Below are 17,542 nucleotides of genomic sequence, written 5' to 3'. Positions count from 1 at the left end.
CTCAACTCAACCAGCTTTCTTTTTTGTAATATGACTTGCAATTTCAAATGTTCTGACATAACAGCAGATGGCATGCTTGCACCGTTTTGTTTAAGATTTGCCATGTTTTGACAATGGAGGATTTGAAACGTTCTCTAGGCAAGGTGGTCTTGATGTTCAGTTTCTCCCATTTAATACTTTTCAGACTATTTTTTTTAACTAAAGAGTGCTGTTTTTGATTGAGGAGATTGTCCATTCATGACTCATCATTGGAAGAGCTTTCTAAATCCACAGTTTAAAAATTAACTGATTTCCCTTTTGACAATTCCAGAGATGGAGGATCACTAGGGTAATTACTGGAATAGTTCAGGATTTTCCCACTTTATGTTAGATGGTTCTTCACCCTGAAAGTAGTCTATGGGCCAGGGGAAACTAATCCATGGTTCGGTTTTCTTTAAACAGCCACGACAACTTCTGCTGACTTTAGCCACCACAAAAGAACAATCAACGGAAGTGATCGTTTTTAAAATGTATTTACATGCACCTAAGTTACAGGTAACCAAATATTGAGTTGATTTTAGGTGATTTGCTTTGTGCCTATAGAAAGTCTGCACCTTGAACTTTAAAAAAAAATGTTCTGCCTTAATTACATCTATAAAGGGATTAAGTCGTTTTTTTCCTACAGATCTACGCAACCTACCTACATTTTCAAAGTGAAGGAAAGTTATAGAATATTCCAAATTAACAAAATAAACACTGAAATATCATAATTAGGTGAGTTTATTCTTGGTGGATGCACCTTCTGCAGCCATTTCAGCTGTGAATCATTTGCATTAAGATTCTACCAACTTCTTAGGGCAACAGCCATTGTTTTTGTCAATTTCTCAGGCTCCAATATGGTTGGAGATTGTTGATGGACAGTAATACTTAAACCGTAGCCACATTTTTGGGGGGCCAACTTTTACTTCACTACATTCCTGAAGAAAACATGTACTTTTTACTCTCTGACAACCAGAAGTACTCGTTACATTTTGAATGCTTAGCAGGACAGGAAAATAGTCCAAATCACGCACTGATCAAGAGAACCTCCCTAATGCCTCTGATCTGGCGGACTCACTAAACATATGCTTCGTTTGTAAATGTCGACGTGTGCCCCTGGCTACCCATACGTTTTAAAAACGAGAATGATGGTGTTTGCTTATTAAATTGAATTTTAACTGACTTTAACTATTTTTTTTTTATTTTTTATTAACCTTTCACTAGGCAAGTCAATTAGGATCAAATTCTTATTTACAATGACTGCCTACCAAGAGGCACTTAAGTACTATTTAAAACCAAATGCTTTCAGACTTTAAATCAAGTAATATTTTACTTGGTGACTTTTTCAGATTTTCTATTAAGGTGTCTTTTACATTTACTGAACTATGAGAATTGGGTACTTTTCCACCACTGGTTGGTGGCACCTTAATTGAGGGGCTTGTGGTAATGGCTGGAGTGGAATGACATCAAACACATGTTTTCCATCTGTTTGATGCCATTCCATTTGCTCAATTCCAGCTGTTATTATGAGCCGTCCTCCCTTCAGCAGCCTTGTGTGCTAGGAACACTCAACACCTCTTGGAAATCCATTCTGTCATCTGCATTTTCTTTTTTTGTAATTGTCCTGCAAAAAAATAAAACCCTATCCCAGGGTTAGGTTTTCAGAAGTTGAGCTGTTCAATTTTTAGGTATTTTCAAGTATTGTGGCCGCATCATGTTATGGGTATACTTGTCATCGGCAGGGACAGAGGTTTGTCAGGATCAAAATAAATATGAAAGGAGCAAATCTGAGAAAGTTAGAAGACCCGAGTCACTGAAAATGTGGAGTTGATCTCTAGGAAAAATTTTGATAATTCTGGATAAGAGCGTCTGCTAAATGACGTAAATGTAAATTTAATCCCTTTTTAGATATTTTAAGGCAGCAAAATGTGAAAAGTTCAATGGGTGTAGATTTCTATATACATGCCCCTATCACTTCCATTGATGGTTAGTTTGTGGTTTTAAAGAAAAGCTAATCCATGGTTCAGTTATTTTGGCACATAGACTGCTTACGTTCAGGTCAAGGAACCATCTAACAAGTTCAAACATCCTGAACTACTCCTTAAGCGACATGCCAGAATGAAACTCTGAATTCGTCTAAACAACTATTTGTGCAGGTAAACGGGAGCCCTGAATTGGTCTACTTAGACTCGGGTCTCAGTAGCTGCCCCAAGGCCACATTCTTTTGGTCACTTCCTCTGTATGGCTTCACATTTAAATGAAGAAAGGTTAACTTGGAGGGTGTTTTTCTCCAAGTGCTGCACACAGTGGTACACAAAGTCCGTAATCGCGTTCTTCCCGTTGCTCTCTCGGTTGTGAGGACAGAAGAGTAATAACTTGTAGAGAGTGCTGTAACACATCAAAGGTAATTTGATTACAGGGTCCCAGACGGAGGGGAAGTAAAGATGACAGATCTAGAGATACTGATATACATGGCTTCATTTGTACTCAAAGAGACAGGTTCCAGTGTCTGAGCCCTGCATACTTATCATCCAGTACAGGTCTATAACCTAATGACTGCACCAGCTAAAAGGAAATGACTGACTGGCTTTGAATGAGCCATGAGACTGCGAGCCTGTTGACATTTGAACAGAAGTGACTGTTTAAGAAACGCAGTTTGCCACTTTTCTACAGTTTCTTTCTCATATTATGCAGTACAAGAAGATGGAACACAATTAGTGAGAACAAGGACAGACCTTGGTATGAACATGGAAGAGAATAATGGAGACCTTCTTAAGGTAATTACAAGCCTGAACCAGACATTCCCTGAGCACAAGCTGTCCGAGTAGCCCTCATTGTAATTATAGTAAGCCAGAGTCAGTTTTATCCACTCTTCTGCAGCCCAGCACTACTTTCCAATGTTTCTTTGTTTTGCCTAATTGTATTCTTATTTATATATTTACATAATGTGTTACAGTGGGATTCATCCAGGAAAGGCCTTTCCCTTGTTCAATTATTCAGGGCTCAGTCACAGACAGTCATTAAAGTTTCATGGGAGACAATTTGGAGGCAGTGCTGGTCGCAGAGTGAGGTGACCATGCATGCACAGTCGCTTTGGGAAACAAAAAAGGCCTTGTTGCCTTTAGAAATGTTTGTTGTGAACTTGTGACTGAGGAGTAAGTGACGTGGAATAAAAGTACATTCATCATTACATTTGGGGACTATTGACCCAGAAACTAGCAGGTGGTATTTTATGTTGATCAAATGTATTTGATTAGGCATGTCACTTTGGGAGTTATCTTATCTCTCTTAGTTGTCCTTTTGGGTACTTCAGATTATCACAGGTGTCTGTATCTTTGGCCCTCTGTGTGGCCTTATCACATGTAAAATGTCTGAAATAATTAAATAAGATGATATAAAAAACAGAATGGCTAAGTTGTAAAACATAAATATAAACCACCAATTTAGTGTGTACCATTGGTGTTTGTGAGGGTTTCGGCATCCTTTATATTCTTTTTTAGACTCTTAGTTATTTAACTATGTCAATATGCATTTATTGTAAATGTTTTGGCATAAAACTGGTGGCAGTTGTGAAAAAGTAATTAGTTGGAAGAGTTGCATTGAAAATAATGCCATTGCTGATTTAGATGCATTTTTCATTAACAAGGCTATTTTCTGTTGAACCATATGGTTTATCTGCTATACACTTGTGGATAATATTGACTCAGATACATACAAAAATTATACTATATATGAATAAATGTTTTAAAAGTTATTCAGGTATAAATGACCAAAGTTACAATAGATTGCCATACATTTTCTGTAAATTACTGAAGATTACCAGTAGTTTTGCAACCCTACTCTTGAGACAATATGTAATACTGATGCACACAAATAGATAACCCAAAAATGTGTCTCCTTATAATTATTGTCATATTTAGAAATGTAAATTCCCAGTGCCTAAAGAATAACACGCAACAAGTTACTCCTCCCCATACACACTTAGAAATAACACTTGTTTTGGGAAATACACAAATATAACTTTGATCATTCTGCATTCCTTGCATCCTCTTAACTGCCGAATCACATGCCCGCAGAAATAGCCTTGAGTGGAAAATGGGTCAAGTAAGATTTTTTTCTGCAACATAAATGGGAATGCATAGGCTACACTAGGGAGGTAATTGAAACTTTGTGTGTATTTGGCTTTACATGGGATAATAAATACACAACAGCAGCTTACTGTAATACTTCGCTGAAAAAGATTAGAGCAGAAAATATCTTAATCTCTGAAATAAGAATCCCAGTCAATTTATTTTCAGAGATGAATCTTTTTTTTTTACAAATGAAACCCAGTGCTCTAAATTCCTGAGTGAAATCGTTACAGGGATGGGAAAGGAAGAAAGAATGACTTGGCATTCTATCTCCTCATCACAGTGAAATGTTGTTCAGTTGAATTACAACAACAATTTTCAGACATGTCAGGGAGGCTGCATGACAGGCAGGCCAGTTATCTCTCAGATTCATTGTTAAAGATTTTTGGAAATATTTTGTGGGAGGAACATCATTCTATACTGTTTCTTCTCTCTAGTCTTCTGTCTATTCTGTCTGAATACTGTTGTTCATATTCACTTACAATACGTCTTGATATTGTTCCTTTAAGGCATGTTTTCATGTCACAGGAAAAATATTATAAAGATTTTACATTTGCTCTATTCTTAGCACCAACTCATACACTGGTAGCATGACTAATTGCAATGTTTTAATTTCTAATTGTCCGGGTATAAATCTTCCATTTGCTCTGGGCTCCAATCCCAGAATGAGACGTGATTACATGAGCTGAATTAGACTTTTTAAAACCCTGGTTTCCAAAAGAAACAAAATGAACTAAAATGTGTTGGTTATTTGTCTCCAATATGTATATTATGTAAATAAGTATTATGATGTTCAAAATGTGGTTGAATACTACAAGTGTACAATTTGGATTTGGACATTATATTGTGATGGAACTCCATTCCTCTCCATCCCTCCCCAATTCATGGTAATTCCTCCAATGTGTCATCTATCCTGGGTCATCAGTTCCCCTGTATATGGTTTTGATCCCCTGCTCAGACATTGCATGCATCAACCAATGGTTGCGTGCCATGTCATCGACTGTGCCGTCGAGCACCAGATTGCTATAACATATAATGTGGTTAGCTGATGAGTGAAATACCCATCCAGGCGTTGTAAGATCTGGAATGCGTCAGCAACGTCTGAGCAGAGGAACACAACCTATGTTTTCTGCATTCAAGTTTCAAGTTTTGGCCTCCCATGTAGCGCAGCGGTCTAAGGCACTGCATCACAGTGCTTGAGGCGTCACTACAGACCCGGATTCGATCCCAGGCTGTGTCGCAGCCGGCCGCGACCGGGAGACCCATGAGGCTGCACACATTGCACACAGCACTGAAGCATGCACGAGAGCATCATGCCGATATGAGTAAGACCTTTAAACAGGTCAACATTCACAAGGCCTCAGGGCCAGATGGATTACCAGGACGTGTACTCTGTGCATGTGTTGACCAACTGGCAAGTGTCTTCACTGACATTTTCAACCTGTCCCTGACCGAGTCTGTAATACCAACATGTTTCAAGCAGACCACAATAGTCCCTGTGCCCGAAAACACCAAGGTAACCTGCCTAAATGACTACTGACCCGTAGCACTCACATCTGTAGCCATGAAGTGCTTTGAAAGGCTGGTCATGGCTCACGTCAACACCATTATCCCAGAAACCCCAGACCCACTCCAATTTGCATACCGCCCTAACAGATCCAAAGATGACTCAATCTCTATTGCACTCCCTCTGCAACTGGATCCTGGACTTCCTGACGGGCAGCGCCCAGGTGGTAAGGGTAGGTAACAACACATCTGCCACACTGATCCTCAACACGGGGGCCCTTCAGTGGTGCATGCTCAGTCCTCTCTTGTACTCCCTGTTCACCCATGACTGGATGGCCAGGCACGACTCCAACACCATCATTAAGTTTGCCATTGACACAACAGTGGTAGGCCTGATCACCGACAACAATGAGACAGCCTATAGGGAGGAGGTCAGAGACCTGGCAGTGTGGCCATAGACTGTTCTCTCTGCTCCCGCACGGCAAGCGGTAGCAGAGAGGTCCAAAAGGTCCAAAAGGCTTCTTAACAGCTTCTACCCCTAAGCCATAAGACTCCTGAACAGCTGATCAAATGGCTACACTGACTATTTGCATTGTCCCCCCCACCCCCATTTTTACGCTGCTGCTACTCTCTGTTTATTATTCATGCATAGTCACTTTACCTCTACCTACATGTTCATACTACCTCAATTACCTCGACTAACCCCTACCCCTGCACACTGACTCTTATTTATTTTTACACTTTTTTTCTTCTTCTTAAAACTGCATTGTTGCTTAAGGGCTTGTAAGTAAGCATTTCACTGTAAGGTCTACACTTATTGTAATCGTTGATAGGATAGTCTCGAACGGCACTCACCCAGTTTATTCTCCAGTGATTGCCCGTTCACCAGAATGGAGGGTAGAGGCTGTTTATCCACTCTCCAGTGTAGTCTCGACATTTATCCCTCACGCTGGCCTCTAGAGCGCCGTCTCCTTCCTACTTCGAGTGTCAGGGATTTGGGCCTGATCCGGGATAATCAATAAGTCTTTCACCTCTGACTCATTGAAGTAGAAGTCCTCCTCCAAATTGAGGTAGCTGTTCTGATGTCCAGAAGCTCTTTTCAGTTATGTACAAATAAAGTTACGATCAGTGAAAAAAAATACAAAAAATTGCACAACTGGTAAAATGGCAGCTTTTCCCTCCAGCGGCATTCTACTAAACTCATTTTGCCATGGGGTCGGAGAGATAAAATTGCAGTTAAATTCAATTCTAAAGATTTTGCCATTGGGTTTAGTTGAAATTCTACACATTTTGCCATCATTTATGTCATGTTAAAATTATATCTGTGTGAGAGTGGCGAACAATATCAATGAGGGCCCCCTAGCGGTTGGGGCCTTGGGTTCAGATGTGTCAGTTTAGAAATAGGCCTACCTCTCATTGGTCAGTGCTCGTTGGCACTGCGCGCAGTTTGACTTGGCTACAGATATTGCCTGGGGTTGTTCGGCATACAAAATTACTTGTACATCAATGATTGTCAACATAATGACATGCTTAGTTTTACGCTGAAGGGGAGGACCCAGTTTTCTCAAAAGATGAGGTATTTTCGGAAGGTAAAAAATAAAGTATTTTGAGCAACAAAAGAAATCATGAACTGGCAATTCGTAACGTTTCAATCATTTTCTGACGATGCATGCTACATTTGGATTGGTTTGGTGTCCCCAACGCACTCTGCCGATGTTGAACATTTGAAGCTGGGACGGATGCGCAACCCTGTCGGTGAATCGTTAAGCCTACATCCCTAAAAAGTAGCGTTTAGTTAATTGTGCAAAAACATACAAAAATTTTCAATTCATTTAGTTTGTGTATGCCTATCCATCCATTCGATGGCAACACTGCTGAGGCACGCGATATGACCAGAAGAGGGCATCCCGACTATCCTTGTCTTGCAGTCTGAGCGCACGAGCATTTGCCAGCACTCGATTATTCATTTTCTCTCATCAGGACCAGTTGCGACCAGACTACAGAGCGAGAAAGGCGAAACACGGCAAATACTTTAGGCTACAGCAAAAACCAGTAATCCGCTTGGTTGAATCTCACGCATACACTGGTGCTTGCTGACTGGAATACACGCTTACACTGGGAATATCAGCGTATTGTGTTGCTTGTTCTAGATTCAAACCGCAGATAAAATATATAAACTTATTTTTAAAGTGTATTTTTTCAAGGTAGACTATATGCGGTTAATGGGCTTTTTCCGTCGTCATCTGTTGAATAGACTACAGTGCTTTTTATTTGCTTATATACTTTGAGTCGTGGTATGCAACTGAAATAAGGATAGATAAGGCTACTCCATACTTAAAAGACTTTAAAGCAAAGCAGTAGCTCTGCAGTGCAGTCCGTTTGGCCGAGGAGCAAAGTGGCTGCATTGGCTTCGTTGAGCGGGCTAGTTCAGCTGTGTTGGTTAGGCTATTTGTCCAACCAAGTGAGGACTGCGCGCGACATGCGGGCTTTGGAGTCAAGCATCAGAGGGCTCTAACCTATGAAAAGGAGCCGACACCACGAAAACATGATGGGTATGTTGAAGATCATACAAATGTGTTCCATTTGCCCAACTACATTGCTCTCATGGAAGGCAAGGCAACCGCTCAAAGACAAACGAATCACGACATTGATTACATTAGGCTATTGTGACAAGTAATGTGTTATGTATTTCCTATGCTATTGGAATATAATTAAAAGTCCTATAATTCCCGAACATAATACAGAAAAATCCCTAGAGGCATAATATGCCATGCAGACCCTCATGAAGGGAACACTATTATCAATCTGCCGCATGCTAATGCGAATGTGCCGCAGTTGTAGGCTAGGTTAGCGGCCTTTATGAAATTAGCCTACCAGGCAGACAGCATTTCTGCATCTGAAACGTCTTGCTATTAACTTATAGCTTTGATAACTTTAAGGGTTTTGTAGAGTTTGTAACCGCAACTCCATTTGCTTAGGAGGGCAGGCTATGGCCAGTAGGCATAATACAGCTTTGATATAAATAAATAGTCTTCACTTTGATCAACAGGTTTCCTATGTTTTTGGTCTCATCAGTGTTCAATCTGCCTTCATGGGATGCCGTTTTGATACTGTTCTCATTAGCATAATGCAATGCATTACATAGAGACCGTAATTAATAAAGAAGTCAAAGGAATCAGGTGCTGATTTGAATTGCTTTGATTCTGTTTAATTACTAACCAGAAACGTTGCCTAGCCTAGACTCTTCTTTAGTCTTCTTCTGTCTCAGTTTTTTTATTTGCATTTATACACAACTGAGCTGTCCTATTGTCCCATGATATAGTACTACATAAAACGTCCAATTACTTCAATGAAAGTATTATGGTATGTGAGACTGAAGGTCACCACTTTTACAACAGGTTTTATGCCCCAATAGATTTGTGGCTTGAGGATTGGCTAATAGATTCTTTGAAATTACAGATCCCCTTCAATTATCTTTTAATTTACAGATATTCCTGCTTGCCATTGTCTTAATCATAATAGTTTATTGAAAATAATTATAGAGCATGATTCCTTTATAGTTGCTATCCCTCTTGAAATACTAACCTTTCATTTTACCTCACATTACTCTCAATATCACCCACAGGAATTCAATGTTGATGGATGTCATTTCTAATTCATGTAAAAAAGCACACTAGCAGCTGATCTCTTGCAGCATGCAGCTCTTGCATTTAGGTTAGATGTTTTTTACCATAAAATACCACAATCACTCTCCACTATTTCCCTAAACAACCCATAGTTACGGTACTTTAATTCAGATCACGGTTTCTCAATCTCTGACCGTGGACAGGCACCTCAGTGTGTGTCAAAACATCTGGGATGACACTGATTTATCTTATGTGCTAGTTTGAATGTAAGTGTTTCTCCAAGCAGGAAGGACCACAGCCTGCTGGTCCCCTAAAAAGTTGAGAAGGCTGGTTTAAGCAAATATTGCTAAAAATGTATTGTAGATAATATTTCCCCTCCCACTTCATTCACAGTGTCAAAATGTTTATTCTCAGCATGCTCTCATTTTGAATTACAGTATGCTTACTGACATAAATGTATGCACTTTTTGAGTGTCCCTATCTTCACCCCCCCCCACCCCCATTTCTGCAGGATCCCTGATGCGAGATAGATGGCTCATGATCCCATTGTTGATGCAGGGCTGGCTGCTAGCGTCTCCAATCAGTGTTCGTGAGCGCCCCTGTCCTCAAAGCTGTAGATGTGATGGGAAAATAGTATACTGTGAATCCAATGCCTTTCGGGACGTGCCAAACAATGTGTCTGTGGGATGCCAGGGCCTCTCTCTGCGCTACAACAGCTTAGTGAATCTCAGCGCTAGTCAGTTCTCAGGCCTCAGTCAGCTTGTTTGGCTTTATCTCGACCACAACTACATTAACTCAGTGGACAGCCAAGCCTTCCATGGGGTACGGAGGCTGAAAGAGTTGATTCTCAGCTCTAACAAGATCACACAGCTACAAAACAACACTTTCCATACTGTCCCTAACTTACGCAATCTTGACCTCTCTTACAACAAGCTGCAAGCCCTCCAGCCCAGTCAATTTCTGGGCTTGCGGAAGTTGCTTAGTCTCCACTTGCGGTCCAATTCTCTGAAAACTGTCCCAATGCGGGTTTTTCAGGATTTGCGGAATTTGGAGTTTCTCGATCTTGGCTATAATCGATTGCGAAGCCTCACTCGAAATGCCTTTGCTGGGCTGCTCAAGCTGATCGAACTTCATTTGGAACACAACCAGTTCTCCAAGATCAACTTCTCTCACTTTCCCCGCCTCACCAACCTGCGGGCACTCTATTTGCAATGGAACCGAATTAAGTCAATAAGCCAGGGTCTAACCTGGACATGGACGGCCTTGCAAAAGCTGGACCTTTCTGGAAATGAACTGCAGATAGTGGATTCCAGTACATATCAATGTCTCCCCAACCTACAGACCCTGAACTTGGACTCCAACAAGCTTAGCAACATGTCCCAGGAGACAGTGGATGCCTGGATCTCCCTGACCACCATCAGCCTAGCTGGTAATGTGTGGTACTGTAGCCCCAGCATCTGCCCCTTAGTGGCCTGGCTGAGGAACTTCAAGGGGAACAAGGAGACCACTATGATTTGTGCTGGGCCTAAGGAGGCCCAGGGAGAAAAAGTGATTGATGCAGTAGAAACATTTAGTATCTGTAAGGTCACTCCCACCACCCCTTTTGTCTCAACCGCAGCCTCCCTCAACACCCCATCTCAGTCTGAGCTCCTGCCCCTTCCCACTTTGTCCAGGGTTGATGAGGAGTTGACCCGCAGTGGTACGGCCATCCCCTCCCCTTCTGGGGTCTCCCCTACCACCCCAGAGCAGGATTTTGAGTATGTATCCTTCCATAAGATTATTGCTGGCTGTGTGGCACTTTTCCTGTCGGTGACTATAATTCTCCTGGTTATTTATGTGTCCTGGAAGCGCTACCCCAGCAGCATTAAGCAACTCCAGCAGCGCTCCATGGTCAAAAAGCAGCAGAAAAAGGTGCAGGAAACAGAACGCACCCTCAGCTTGCCTCTGCAAGAGTATTATGTGGACTACAAACCTGCAAACTCTGAAACTATGGAGGTGCTGGTTAATGGGACTGGACCCTACACATACACAATCTCAGGATCCAGAGAATGTGAGGTATGATGCGTCACCCTCCTAAAATCCATTTCCACTGCGAGGCACGAGAGGTAAATTTCTCAGTGATTTTGGGGATAAAAAAATGTTCGATTTTTTTAATCCTCTTTCTGTGTCTGTTTGTTGGATAGGAAATATGAGTCAGTGCATGGTGACTTGAGTCATTGCATGCCAGGGTGGTTCAGATAAACCCAGGTCATTTAAAGTACAGTTTACCTCTCTGTTAAACAATAAGCATCATGAATTGATTGAGAGTTAGAGAGTGAAGCTCAAGTTCAAGTTTTCTTGCACTCCCATTTGAATTCTTGTCTTACAGTGCACTGTAGGCAAAATAGAATGATAACTTCATCAAAAAAGTGAGACATGCCAGATCAAGTCACTATGCAGTGATTCTTTTCCTATCATGTGTGTATTTGCTACCTTGCCAACGGCTGTGTTTGTGGTAAATACTTGATTCAAGTGAATCTTGATTGGTGACTCCTTTGTTTGTTTTTATACATTGCATTCAAAGAATGTTGGTATTCTCCCACTGTGCTTTCCTAATTTGTATGTGATAGTGTGAACTGAATGTCACTATTGTCTTATTTGAACTCTCTCTCTCTTACTTTCTTTATAGTGATAAATCGATTCATGGACTTAAAATGTCATGATAAATAGACAGAGGCTATATCTTTAACACCTCTCGGGTGTAATGGCTGGGGTATTACATGAAAATAAAACTCAGTAAAGGTATTGCATTATCAAGTACAGAAGATCCTCAGTGCAAAACAGTCTGTTTCTTTTAAGATAAGTTCTATCTACATTACCATCTCAAACCTGGCCCTGTCTCTCTCTCTCTGTCTCTCGCTATGCCTCTGTCACTTGATGTTTCTGGTTCTAGACAAAGAGAAGCAAAGTCAGGCACTAAGCAGAGGCCAGAAGCCATCACAAAGGCCCTTGATGTTGTAAGATGGCAGTCAGGCTGTTTTCTTACAGTAAGATGGACCTTGATTTTATTACAGTAAATTGGAAGTCTTCATTGGAGATCTGAGACTGAGCAAGAGGCCGTCAATGTGCATTGTATCCAATGTGTAGTGAGCTACACTGAGTGATTTAGAACTGAGTCATAGAGGAATGTATACTGTAGAGGGGGAGGGGAGGGAAGTAAAGGAGGAGATGTAAAGTGGAAAGAAGGTTCATGGACTTCAAATGTATTCCCAATACTACTTCTACCCTTCAACATATCACCACTATTGTAGCCAAACACCTGTATTTCCTCTGATGTCTCTCAAAGCCTCATTTGATAAAAGAGTAATCAGATTTATTGTCATCAGTTCATTTATTTATTACATTGTGTAATAGCACCACCAGATTATTTTTTTCTGACATAGGGAGCCCCAGCAAATCACTTACTCTGAAGCCTTACAAATTGAGCATAGCAATAATGTAAACTGATATTATGTCCCTCTGGCCCCCTGAATTACAAGGCATCTAATCAGATTAACCCAGTCTATTACAGCTACAGTATTATAGTATACCGTGCAATAATACTTATCAAAACTAAAGCCATGGCATACATATTTTGACTACTGAAGATGGAAATTCATGCTGCATAGTTGGTTTTCTTTTTACATGACCATTTCTCGGGACCACAGCTACACTCTTAGAAAAAAAGGTGCTATCTAGAACCTAAAAGGGTTCTTCGGCTGACCCCATAGGAGAACCCTTTGAAGAACCCTTTTTGTTCCAGGTAGAACCATTTTGGTTCCAACTAGATCCGTTTTGGGTTCCATGTAGAACCCTTTCCACAGATGGCTCTACATGGAACCCAAAATGATTCTACCTGGAACCAAAAAGGGTTCTCCAATGGGGTCAGCTGAAGAACCCCTTTTTCTAAGAGTGTAGATGCTAAGGGATTGAGAGAGGAAGTCGGACAGAAGACTAAATCATTTGCCCATTCTTAATCAGGCACTTTTACTTTTGCCCTTTATTTCTCTGATGCCATGTATCAGTCTTTCCCTGTCCTGCTGCTTGTTGGCTTTTAACAGACTGGTAGATTGTTATTAACAGGGCATGCGTTGCCCAGGGATTGCCACTTGAGTCTGCACCTTTCCCTCTGACTCCCTCTGATTCTGTTTCACTACTGCAGTAATCAGTCTGGTAACTAAAAGGCTAGCAGTGCCCCACCACAGTGCCCCACCAATATTGATGCGAAAGCATTAAAAATGTAACTGTTACTGTGTTAGCCGTAGCTAGATGGTTAGCTATCGAGGGATAAGAACGTTGCCAGTGAGCATTGCAACGGAACATAAAGAACGAACGACTGGGTCACGTCTCTAGCAACCAGAAGATGAGAAAGTATGATTTTCTTTATAAAAAAAGAAAATATAAAGGAAAGAAGTATTTCCACTGGTAAATGTGGTCCCTTGTGATGAGCGCAGATTTTTTTGTGGCCCCCACCTCTATCAAAGTTGCTCATCCCTGGCCTAAATTATGCAAACCTGCAAAAAGCAAGCTCAACCCTGTGAGTTCTTTTGCCCAATCGTAGTTGTTGTCTCTGTGTCTGTGTATAGAAAACCCACCTGTTAGTATAATTACTAGGTTGCTGCAGTTTGACAGGGTTTTCATCGTCCCCAGGGCCAGGAGTATTTCCAGGAGTTTTTTAAAACCATGTGACCTGATTAGAAAAACTCTGGTCCTATCATAGCCTATATAGAACTTTGTTACAACTGATTAATCACTGTCATACCCTACTGGGTCCAGAGTAGGGCTGTTGCAGTGACCATGTTACCGCCACACCCACAGTCATGAGTCATGACTGCAGTAAAGTCTGGTCATGCTTTGGTAGTACCCAACTCACTAATGATAGTCAGGTCCTAATGGCCTGGTACTCAGGGCTCTATTGTCCCTCCATCAGGTCCTAAAGGCCTGGTACTCAGGGCTCTATTGTCCCTCCAGCAGGTCCTAAAGGCCTGGTACACAGGGCTCTATTATCCCTCCATCAGGTCCTAATGGCCTGGTACTCAGGGCTCTATTGTCCCTCCTTCAGGTCCTAATGGTCTGGTACTCAGGGCTCTATTGTCCCTCCATCAGGTCCTAATGGTCTGGTACTCAGGGCTCTATTGTCCCTCCATCAGGTCCTTATGGTCTGGTACTCAGGGCTCTATTGTCCCTCCATCAGGTCCTAAAGGCCTGGTACACAGGGCTCTATTGTCCCTCCATCAGGTTCTAATGGCCTGGTACTCAGGGCTCTATTGTCCCTCCATCAGGTCCTAATGGTCTGGTACTCAGGGCTCTAGTGTCCCTCCATCAGGTCCTAAAGGCCTGGTACACAGGGCTCTATTGTTATTTGAAAGCCCAACACAACGAAATGGACAGCGCATTCTAAGGTGATGATTAATTCAAAACACTCATTAACATATTAGATCTTATGCATAGGCTTATGAGACCAGGCCCGAAAACCCCCCTGAATAAAATAATTTTGCTGTTATACAATACATAGACTACCGCATATTACGCATTGCAAAAAAAACATAAAATAAAACTAATTTCAGATGTCTTTGGTACATAATTGGTCTAGCCTATACTCCAAAATGTAACACATTTGAGCAATCGGCTTTGAGTGTGGACTGTATTATTATGCATACTGGATTTTTTTTTAACCTTAATTTAACTAGGCAAGTCAGCTAAGAACAAATTCTTATTTACAATGATGGACTACCGGGGAACAGTGGGTTAACTGTCTTGTTCAGGGGCAGAACGATAGATTTTTACCGTGTCAGCTCGGGGATTCGATCCAACAGCCTTTCAGTTACTGGCCAACGCTCTAACCACTAGGCTACCTGCCGCTACCTCAATGGGCTGGTTACCTTATGCTCCACTCCAAAATGTATTTCCACGAGTCTGGGAGAGAACATATAGCCCTAGATGATGCTGTTGGTTCATGGATTGTGCTGGCCGGCTCACAGTTAGCCTACAATTATAGGACATTTGTATTTGATTTTGATAGCCTACTAATAGGGACTTTTTATATTTTCATAATTAATTAGCTATACAGAATATCTCACCATCCATCTCCTCTGTCTCCTTCATTCCTTACTCGAGCGCTCGGAGAGGCTGTCTACAGTTATATGTTTCATTGCGAAAAACGTATTGCTATCGATGTTCCCGAACAGATTTCACTTGGTTTCCCAAATGAAGCACTGGTTAGCTGCAGAAACAGGGTTGGAGAGCCCATGACATACAGAGTTTGGGTTGAATATCATCTGTTGCGCAGTGAGAGCATCCTCCTCACACAGTGGTTGATGCATGGACTGAAATAAGTGTTCTTATATTTATTTTTCAGCTGCTCTTATTAAGCACAGCTCCACTTTAAAAACAAAGATTAAATTGAGAATAGTCTGATGGGTGAAAATCTGATCACTTGAGGAGAGAACAGCTGTGCAGTGTGAGGCAAGGAACAGAGCTCAAGTTTTTTGTTGTTGCGACATTCTCAAATCATCAATAGGCTATAGTCGCACCATACAGCCCATATATGGTTTGATTTCTAAGACATTCTCAGGTTTGTATCATTCACAACTAAAGTTGCCAAATAACTCTAAATCTGGCATATATAGGACCTGTTTCAAATTATCGCTTTACGCTCAACATAGCCACTTCATATGCACACTCACTCCGGAATGGAAATTATTATTATTATTATTCTTTATTCAGCTAAGTTCAATTATATTATTTTTACTATAAAATCATATAATATAAAATACTGGCACCGGACTTATAAGCATATCCTGTCTGCTAAATGAACAAGCCTACAACCTTTGGCATGGAGCATAGCCAGATAACATGCAGTAGGCCAATTCATGTTCTCTTCCTCTGAATTTTTTTCTTCTTCATATCATAATGTTTCTTTAGACCTGACTAAAATAAATGATAGATTTATTGTGATGGTGTATAGTAAATTGATTTCTTAGACTTTTCTAAATGTAGATGTTCCAAAGTCGCGCTTCAGCGGCTTGTAGGCTATGCAGCTTCTAGGCCTATGCATGGAGGTGTGGAGATGCTAAACTTGTTTATGTTCATTAACGGTCATTTACCGTGAGATCGGCAGTCTTTTGAATGACAATAACCGGCTGACAAAAAGTCATGACCGCCACAGCCCTAGTCTAGAGTTTTACCTGGTTAGATTACCAGAGAATTCTATTTGCCCCACCACTCGGGGACCTCTGGTTCCACCTCTGGAATGTTAAACGTAATGTCATCCATTATTAAGTGCACAGGTGCAGAACAGCTTCTAGTCTGGAGGACGTCCTCACTATCTAGCTTTCATATGGGAATGTGGTATGGGAACACTAAATGGAGGACTTACTTAGGGGTTCTTCTGGCTAGAATAACTAATAGCCCTGCAGATGAAAAGAGCAGAGTTTTTTCCACATCTCTGTTATCCCTTGTCCTCTCTCCTCAAGGGGCAGCCAGAGCGGTTAGAAATGTAATATGATATCTTATATGCCAAACATCACTGTGCAGAGTGAGTATAAACACAGGAGATATGTCCTATTAATATGAGACAATTAAGATTTTAATGACATGTTGGGCACATTCCATTTCCAGGTGGAAACATTTCAAGCCCCAATAGCCCTACTTTCTTGTCTCCACATTCTACTTTTGCCCTCCCTCTGACTTTGTAATGTAAAAGCTGGCAGTTAGTGTTTTCAAGATGCTATCTCAAGGATTGGGGAGGAATTCAGTACAGAGGGAGATTTAATGATAGAGAAAAACCCTCTTTGGCTCCGCTGGTCTTTTTCTATCTCAAGTATCACTTTGAAATCAAGGAAAGTGTTTCTGTATTGTAGACGTTGATTCGATTTAAAGAAATGTGGTTAGAGTATGGCTGAATCAGACACAGGTAGACAGCATCCTCCAAATATTCCTCAACAGTACTCAATTACTAGTGCATGATACCATTATTCAGATGAATCCTTTAATCTGAATGGAGATGTCATGACCCAGTCCTAGATACTGATCACTTTTCTTGAAAGGAAATCTATTTGACTGATAATGATGGACCCATTGTTAATTTAACCAGGCAAGTCAGTTAAGAACAAATTCTAATTTACAATGACAGCCTACCTGGGAACAGTGGGTTAACTGCCTTGTTCAGGGGCAGAATGACAGATTTGTACCTTGTCAGCTCGAGGATTCAATCCAGCAACCTTTTGGTTACTGGCCCAACAC

General features: G+C 41.2%; 1 protein-coding gene across 1 annotated transcript in view; it reads left to right on the top strand.

The window, feature by feature from the left end:
• The first annotated feature begins 7,514 nt into the window (after window positions 1-7,514).
• The window catches only part of LOC106579877 (leucine-rich repeat transmembrane neuronal protein 4), a 33,159-nt gene continuing 23,131 nt past the window's right edge, over window positions 7,515-17,542 (top strand). The window contains exons 1-2 of the mRNA XM_014160205.3: window positions 7,515-8,206; window positions 9,792-11,385. Of these exons, the coding sequence (XP_014015680.1) occupies window positions 8,173-8,206; window positions 9,792-11,341 (1,584 nt within the window). The 5' untranslated portion in view covers window positions 7,515-8,172 and the 3' untranslated portion in view covers window positions 11,342-11,385. The remainder of the gene's footprint in view (window positions 8,207-9,791; window positions 11,386-17,542) is intronic.

This window comes from Salmo salar, chromosome 20, assembly GCF_965601325.2.
Source record: "Salmo salar chromosome 20, fSalSal1, whole genome shotgun sequence".
NCBI lineage: Eukaryota > Metazoa > Chordata > Actinopteri > Salmoniformes > Salmonidae > Salmo > Salmo salar.
The sequence above is the reverse complement of the archived record's forward strand: the minus strand, read 5'-3'. Positions and strand labels throughout refer to the sequence as shown.